General features: G+C 52.6%; 1 protein-coding gene and 2 long non-coding RNA genes across 4 annotated transcripts; all 3 read right to left on the reverse strand.

Moving 5' to 3' along the window:
- Positions 1-713: 713 nt before the first annotated feature.
- LOC148378181 (janus kinase and microtubule-interacting protein 3-like) lies at positions 714-1,615 on the reverse strand. The gene is made up of 4 exons (XM_088367984.1): positions 1,556-1,615; positions 1,278-1,340; positions 1,093-1,191; positions 714-1,007 (listed from the first exon to the last, which is right to left on the reverse strand). Exons 1-4 carry the CDS (start codon positions 1,613-1,615, stop codon positions 714-716), a joined length of 516 nt encoding a protein of 171 aa, XP_088224110.1.
- Positions 1,616-1,743: 128 nt separating this feature from the next.
- Positions 1,744-2,847, reverse strand: LOC148378182 (uncharacterized). Its single transcript, XR_015856115.1, has 4 exons — positions 2,395-2,847; positions 2,240-2,310; positions 1,999-2,103; positions 1,744-1,867 (listed from the first exon to the last, which is right to left on the reverse strand). It is a non-coding gene; the product is annotated as an uncharacterized LOC148378182 (long non-coding RNA).
- Positions 2,848-3,218: 371 nt separating this feature from the next.
- On the reverse strand, positions 3,219-4,619 carry LOC148378183 (uncharacterized). Of its 2 annotated transcripts, none has more exons than XR_015856102.1 (4): positions 4,441-4,619; positions 3,981-4,174; positions 3,743-3,856; positions 3,219-3,511 (listed from the first exon to the last, which is right to left on the reverse strand). It is a non-coding gene; the product is annotated as an uncharacterized LOC148378183 (long non-coding RNA). The 2 variants fall into 2 exon arrangements; XR_015856103.1 differs by having other exon boundaries at positions 4,420-4,619.
- Positions 4,620-8,049: the final 3,430 nt, after the last annotated feature.

Genomic DNA, 8,049 nt, shown 5'->3' on the forward strand with positions numbered 1-8,049 from the left:
TTTGGGCCCTTACCTGTTGCGCGCTGTGCAGCAGATCCATTCTCTCTTGGAGGATGCAAGCGTCGCGCTCCCTCAACTCGCACATCAGGGCTCGCTTCCATTGGTCCACGGCGCTCCTAAGCTCTTCTCTCTGATCCGCCGTCAGCACGTCATTCACGCCAGCGTGGCTGGCTTTTTCGCCGTCCGTGGCGGGGCAGTCCCGCTGCGGTAGCGCCTCGTACAACATGGCCTCCAGCTCCAGGATCCTCTGGGCCGCAATCCTCGTCCATCAGTGGTCCGGCGGGAGATTTGAGGGCGGCTTACCTTATGAGCCTGGTCCATGGAACACTTCCTGAAGTCCAACTCTTCATCCAGGTAGCCCTTCTGCTTGCAGAACATATCCTAGCACAGCTCAAGGTCAGAATTGTTGGGGCACATTGCCGGAGTTCCCCTTGGCTGATGTCGCGTGTCTGTCTACCTTCTCACTTTCAATGTCCAACATCTTCTGTTGAAGTGTTGACTTGGTCACTTTGATGTATTCTAACCACTGAGGAAAGGCTGCTGTCACATAAGCAGAATGCGAGAGCGTGCGTGGACGTGCGCGTTACCTTCTCGGCTAGGGTGAGAAGGGTCCTGGCGTGAATCACGACCACCTGCTCCTCGCTGGTGAGATTCTGCAAGAGCCCAAAGGCACAGCGTCAACAAGCTTCTTTCAGCGCAAAGCCTTCCAAAAGTCACATTTGAGCCGCCGAGTCTCGTGGAGTGCGAACATAAGGAGTTCGACATACACTTACGGCGTTATAGCCCAGGATGTCCAGCTTCTTCATCAGATCACTGATGACGATGTCCGGGGGAAAGGCGCAAGGAGCAATGTAAGGTGTTCTGGGACCTCGGGTTAAGGTTCGGGTTGCGAGGGACGCCTTACGTACGCTCACGCCCTCGGCCTCGCAGTAGATCTGCAAAGGGCTGAGGCCGTCTGGGAAACGGACTTGCAGAAACTTCAAGACGGGGGAGCGCCACTCCCTCTCCTGAAAGGCAGAGGCATGCATCCGTCCGTCCGTCCGTCCGTCCGTCACATCTCTGGCCTCAACACGCTTGTGCGAGTCTTCCCACCTCCAGCTCCAGGATGCGGAACTCAAGCAGTTCGTTTTGGTCTCGGATATCCTGGATGTGCTCTTTCAGACGCGCTTCTTCCGCCTCCATCCGCCTGACCTGAAAAGACAGTCAGACCTCATCTGCGGGGCTTCCCGACAGGTGTGACGCCAAGCGACTCCGCCCAGCGCCTTTCTTTCCGTCACCTTTTCGGCCAACTGCTGATTGCTCTGACGCAGCAGCTGCTTCTCCTCCACCCACTTGACATTCTAGAAGAGACAAACTAGCTTTGGAATGTTGTGTCATTTTCATCCACAAATTCTTTGGTTGACTGGAAAATGACATTTGCTTTTCTCCGCATTTTCCCAGCCACGTTCGGGGGGGGGGGGGGGGGGGGGGTTGGTCCAGTAATGCCAGACGGATGAGTGACTGAAGAATGTAGCTATTTTGTCTGAGAAAAAGGTGTGCTCATTGATGAGCTTACCTGTCCTTGTTGCTTCAGCGCTGACTCCAGATCTGCTACTCTGCTTTGATAGTGACCCATTTCTACCATCAGCTTTTCTCTGGTCTGAAAGGAGGAGGAGGGAGGCTCCTCCTCCTCCTTTCAGACCAGAGAACACCCGAGGCTGGGTGAGAACGGGGAGGCTGCGACCCGGCCGGGGGTTGCGGGAAGGGGCGCCACCTTGATCTCCTTCTCGGCGTCGTAGTCCCCTTTCGCTGGTCTGGGCTAGCAGAGCGTAGGCTCGTTGCAGCGCTTGATATTCTTGCGTCAGCTGGCGGTAGCGAAGCTCCGCCTCTTCATGCACACACCAATAGTACCAGAATCAGTCAGACCGGCGACAAAGCACCCGCGACGCAAAGACGAGTCCGATTCCAGGCTGAAGAGGAATGTTTGGTGCCAATACGCTGGCAGAAATGGCGGGCTACCTCTTCGGGTTCCGTGTCGGGGGTTCTGTCGGTGTGAAAAGACAAGGACGATCCGTCCGAGTCCACCAACACGTCTTCGTCGTAGCCGTAAAATGTTTCGATGACCTGCGGGCGCGGAAGCAAACATCTCTCTGAACAAACTGAAGCGACACCTCACGATGAATCGACGAGAGGAACGATAGCGAGAAAAAGGCCATTTCATCTTGCGCAACACCAAGCAGCCGCAAACAAACAGACTCACCTTACAGGACCTCACGCTTTGTTCCTCCTCAGAGATTCTCGACGTCGGTATCGTAGCAGCAAATCTCTCTCCTGTCGACACAAATAATCCGCCTTTGAGATTCTTTGGATGCAAAGGGAACGAACGGCTCCGGCGCAGAAACAAACGCGACTCACAATGACATTTCTGACATGAGCTCCTGTCTCCAGAGCCTGAAAAACACGTCACCGGCGATGATTGGAGGGACGCTCGTCTTTTCCAAAAGTGACAACTACAGGGTGTGTCAGGGTTTTCCAGATTATCTTTATCGTATCATTGTGTTGCTTTGACTTTGACTGCGACCTGTAATAAATAATATTATTTATCCCTTATTTATCCCTATCGCTTATCCCTTCCTACACAAAGTCGTAAAACACCCCTTGCTATGTTTTGACTAGAGGTCAAGGGCTTCCTCTATTCAATCCACTCTTACACCCACCCTGTTTCTCTTAATTAAAATGCTCGTGCAGGAGCCGAGAGTCAGACTTCATTCGTACAACGGATGGACTCTCCACCTGCAGGTGTCCAAAAGAACTTACTTGTCTCCCGTGTGGTTCTTGCAAAATAAGTTGGAGCGAGCGCAACTCTAACAGGGTGCATTTTGCCACTAGCTGCCTACGGACAATGACGTCGCGCTCGCGGCTCATGGTTGACGGGCTGAGCAGCCGGGCAAGTCCGTCGTTTTCAGCGCACAGCGAGTGGCAAAGGCGCTGACAAAACGGGAGCTTTGAGCTGCTGAAAACGGCAAAACAAGTCTAAAGCGTGTTCAAACGCGTGCGCACAATGCTCCTGCTTGAAAGGTCGGAATTTAAGGGGCCAATTTTTTGGATGGCGGCCGCCGGCCAAGCTTTGGACGGAAAAGGTTTCCTGGCGACAGCGAGCGAGCGCGGCGCTGCCGTACGTGCACCGAGTCGCCTGCCTGAAGACCTTGGACAAGTCGTCGATGATGTGCCGCTGCTCCACAACTTGAAGGAACTCCATTTCACCGTCCTGCTGGCCGCAACCGCGGTCCAGGTCATTGAGCGAACTAGGCCTTCTCTGTGGAACACAAATGCAGTGGACTCTGTTGGCACGCCGCCGTTGTCCGCGTCGACTTACCAAGCTTGCCATCTCCTCGTTCTCCTGGGTGACAAAGCGCACTTTGTTTTCAAGGCGACACAGCACCAGCGAGAGTTCTTCATTCTTCCTGCTCAGGCGTTTGTTTTTGTACAGGAGTGGCAGAAACTGGCTTTCTGTTTCTCTCAGTCGCTTTAGCTGCAAGCATGAAGTGCGGGATGTGAAAGACGCACAACACGCGGGCCAGAACGTATCCATTCCTTTTGCATCGGTTTGAACGGAATCGTGGCTTTGGCTCCCAATAAAAGACATCTACCAGGCAACCGACTCGCCGCGCCGCTCAACTAATAAGCAAGCGCAATGGGTGCCTCGCTGGATGGCGCGCATCAAACGTAGCGCAAACCTTCAAGCGTGCCGTCAATAAATTACCAGTTCATTGCGCTCTTCAGAAAGCAGGGCGTTTCGATCCTCCAGTTTCCTGATGACTGCGCTGAGCTCAGCGATTTTCAGATGAAACCGTCGCGTGTCCCGATCCTCCTGAGACTGAAAACGCCCCGCAACACACACACACAAGCACTCGTTCAAAGTTCAAAACTGTTTTTGTGCTACCTTCCTCCAGCAACGAACTAAGTCATGCGTACTGCAAGTGTGTGATGAGGTGGCTTACGCAATGAAGAGGATTGCTAGTAGCGGCGTTGACCCCACTTCCAGGGTAGTTTAGGCCCGCCCTTTGGGAATCCCTCAGGGCAGCGATCTGCTGCTCGGCAGCCTGAGTCTGCAGCTGAAGGCGGTGGGCGTGGCCGGCCCCAGGGCTTCATCCAAAACACTAACCGCTCTGTCTTTCAGCTTGATCTCATCCGTCTGGATGTACAAACGGGGAGCGCTCAGGCAGGCAGGCAGGCGGGCAAACTCATTTGCCAGAATTGTGACAAAAACAAAGAGAGCAACCGGCCAATTTTTTTCTGGAATCGACTAGAACACCTTTGCTGTGACAAAAGCGAAGCGAGCAACCGGACATTTTCTTCTTGTGAAATAGAATAGAATAGAATGCCTTAGGTGTCATTGCACTGCAGGTATACAACGAAATTGGGAACATAGCCACGCACCGCGCATCTGATCAGTCCTACCAGTCGGCGGATCTCCCTCTCGCAGTCTCTCTTGGTTCGGCTCAGCTCCTCCCGATGCTGGTGATGAGCCGATCGGAGCTCGGCCGCTCGGGACTGCCAGGCCTGCTGGGCCGCTGCCAGGGCTTCTTCCGCGCTCCTGGTGGAGGCGACACCGCTCGGTCTCCCGACACCGCCGCGTCTCCTCCACCTCCGCCAGCAAAGCGCCCCCCCTCCTCACCTGAGCAGACATTGCGCCACACCGGGCCGTTGAGACCGCAACGGAGCGCCGCGACGCTTACTGGGGACAAGCTACACAATACGGTAGCGGCCGCATCGAAGCCCGACGTGGCGTGCGGATAGTCAGACACGGATAGAGCGGATCACCTTGTCCATGGAGCCGTCCCTCAGGCTGAGGACCAAGGCATTCAGTCGCTGGATCTCTCCATCTTTGATTTTGATCACTCTCATCAGCTCCATTTCATGCTGCCGCAGTAATGTCTCCCTGGTAATGGCTAACTCTTTCTGCTTCTCCTCATGGAGTTTGCTTTTGAGTTCCGTCATGGCGGCGGTGGCACGGTGGTGCTCCGCCCGCAGGTCCTGACTTCTCTCTCTCTCCAGACAGCTGACCTGACATGACTTAGACTTAGACAAACTTTATTGTCATCTTGTCTGCACATGGTGCATACAAAACGAAATTCCGTTGCATACGTCTTACAACAAAGTAGTGATATTGCAGTTGAATAGAAGTAACATATCCTATATATACATATATACATATATATATATATATATATATATATATTAAAATAAGTATAAAGTGCAGCAGTGATAATTATGCAATAGTGCAAGTAGGCAAAACAGTATTCAAGAGTGTGCAGAGGAATGCTAAACCATGTATTAAACTTCTATTTAAAGGGTTTATACAAGTTCAGTAAAGTTGGTAGTGCGAGATAGTGCAAGATAGAGGTCCGTAGTGTCATAAAGTACAGTTCTGTGAATGTGTGATGCAGAGTTCAGTTTAGAGCTCAACAGTTCTAGTGTTCAACAGTCTGATGACAGCAGGGAAAAAGCTGTTGCAGAACCTGGTGGACCTGCAGCGGATGCTGCAAACCTCTTCCCAGAGGGCAGCAGGGAGAACAGTCCATGGTGGGGGTGTGATGGGTCATTGATGATGTTACGGGCACGGGACATGCAGCGCTGAGATGAAATGTCCTGAATGGAGGGAAGAGGAGCCCCTATGATCCTCTCTGCTGTCCTCACCACTCTCCTCACGTTCTTCCAATCGGAGGCGGTGCAGCCTCCACACCACACAGAGAGACAGCTTGTCAGAATGCTCTCTATGGTGCTCCTGTAGAACGTCCTCATGATGGGTGGGGGCAGGTGGGCTCTCCTCATCCTCCGCAGGAAGTACAAGCGCTTCTGTGCCCTCTTGACCAGTGCCGTAGTGTTCATAGTCCAGGTGAGGTCTTCTGTGATGTGGACCCCCAGGAATTTGGTGGTGCTGACCACCTCCACAGCTGAGCTGTTGATGATCAGTGGAGCGTGGTGAGGCTGTTTTTTCCTGAAGTCGACGATGATCTCCTTCATCTTCTCCTCATTCAGGATCAGGCTGTTTTCTCTGCACCAGCCCACCAGCTGCTCCACCTCCTCTCTGTAGTCCAGGTCGTTGTTGTCTCTGATGAGCCCCACCACCGTTGTGTCGTCTGCTGACTTCACGATGTGATTGGTGGTGAACCTGAGGACGCAGTCGTGTGTCATCAGGGTGCACAGCAGGGGGCTCAGGACGCAGCCCGGAAGGGAGCCTGTGCTGAGGGTGATGACATCAGAGGTGTTCTGTCCGACCCGGACTGACTGAGGTCTGTTGGTGAGGAAGTCTAGCAGCCAGTTGCGAAGGGGGGTGTTGAAGCCCAGGTGTTCCAATTTTCCTACCAGATGCTGTGGGATGATGGTGTTAAACGCTGAGCTGAAGTCCAGGAACAGCCTCCGCACATGGGTGTTCTTCTCCTCCAGGTGAGCCAGGCTCAGGTGAAGAACGGAGGAGATGGCGTCCTGAGTGGAGCGGTTTTGCCGGTCGGCAAACTGGAACGGGTCAAATAATAGGGGGAGTCTGGAAACGATGTGACCTTTAAGCAGCCTTTCGAAGCACTTCATCATAACCGGAGTCAGTGCAACAGGCCGGTAATCATTAAATGAGGTGATTTGAGGTTTCTTCGGCACCGGAATGATGGAGGCAGTCTTAAAGCACGCCGGCACTGTGGCTTGGCCCAGCGAGGTGTTAAAAATGTCTGTGATGACCCCAGCCAGATGACTTGCACATTCCCTGAACACACGCCCAGGAATGTTGTCGGGGCCAGGGGCCTTACAGGGGTTGACTCTCCTCAGGGTCTTCAACACATCGGCGGAGTCAAGGCAGAGTACCTCCTCTTCCTGATGGGGGACAGTTTTAACTGCTGGAGTGCCGTTTAGTGCCTCGAACCTCCCAAAGAAGTTATTTAGACCATTTAGAAAGTCAGCATCAACTACACCCACCGGGGGGGGGGAGGGTGAGTTGTAGTCTGTAATCGCCCGTATGCCTTGCCACATACTCCTGATGTTTTTGACGTCGTGGAAACGATCCTGAAATTTTCGACTGCGGTCTCGCTTCGCTATCCTGATGGCACGGTTCAAGTTGGCTCTCGCTGTCCTCAGTGTCTCCTTGTCGCCAGACTTGAAGGCAGAGTTCCGCGCTCGTAGCGTTTGACGTACCTCCTCAGTCATCCAGGGTCGTTGGTTGCCCCGGGTGATGATATTCTTAGTGGTGCTGACGTCCTCGGTGCATTTGTTGATGTAGGCTGACACAGTCATGGCACACGCATGTCTAATCTACATCGGGAAAACTGGGAGGGAGGGAGGCAGGCAGGGAGGCAGGCAGGGAGGCAGGCAGGGAGGCAGGCAGTGTCTGTCTGTTGAGGTTTTCACCTTGTTCTTCTCCTGCTGAAGTTCTAACTGGACGTCCATCAGTTTGGTTCTCAGCTCGTCATTGGCGGCCTGAAGGGCGTCCGTTCGCTCCGCCTTGGCCCGCCCTGCCGGAGCTCGTTTGGACATCTCTTACTCGAGTCTCGCCCGGTCGTCAGTCAGAGATCACAACATTTGTACCTGGAGAGCACAAACGCAGCGCTGTTTTCCACTGGCTTCGAACTCAACTTCAATCGGTACCGTAACTTACAACATCATAAACATAGAACTAGCTTGACTTATTCATTGAATAAATGCATTTGGTTCTTCAAAACTGCATCACGCAACATAGCGTGACCGAGACGGCCGTTATCCACCTGCGTGAAGTTATTTGGTGAAATGAATGAGATGTTTAAGACACCATCGTTCTGTCTCTATGTAGATGAAGGGAAATAATCGATTGCTGAAGGTCCAAAGGTGTTGTGATAAACAAATAAACATATTAGTGATTAGTGACATATTTGTGATAAACATATTAGGCAGGATAATCACATATGTTAACGTGACTGCCCACACTGTATTTATTTATGGTTATTTGTTAAATCGAGTACTGTTAGACATGAAATAGGAAGTGTTTAACATAAATGGAAGACGAAAGGGGTACTCACCATTGTAGCTCCTGCTGGTCAATGATAC

This window comes from Syngnathus floridae, unplaced genomic scaffold (genome assembly GCF_059516105.1).
Source record: "Syngnathus floridae isolate MCC-2025c unplaced genomic scaffold, RoL_Sflo_1.0 HiC_scaffold_59, whole genome shotgun sequence".
Lineage (NCBI taxonomy): Eukaryota > Metazoa > Chordata > Actinopteri > Syngnathiformes > Syngnathidae > Syngnathus > Syngnathus floridae.

Coding starts and splice junctions, on each gene's coding strand:
- LOC148378181 (XM_088367984.1), bottom strand. CDS start 1,615: ATGGGTCACTATCAAAGCAGAGTAGCAGATCTGGAGTCAGCGCTGAAG. Junction 1,341..1,555: donor CGCTGAAGCAACAAGGACAG/GTAAGCTCATCA, acceptor TGTCTCTTCTAG/AATGTCAAGTGGGTGGAGGA. Junction 1,008..1,092: donor TCCGCATCCTGGAGCTGGAG/GTGGGAAGACTC, acceptor TCTGCCTTTCAG/GAGAGGGAGTGGCGCTCCCC.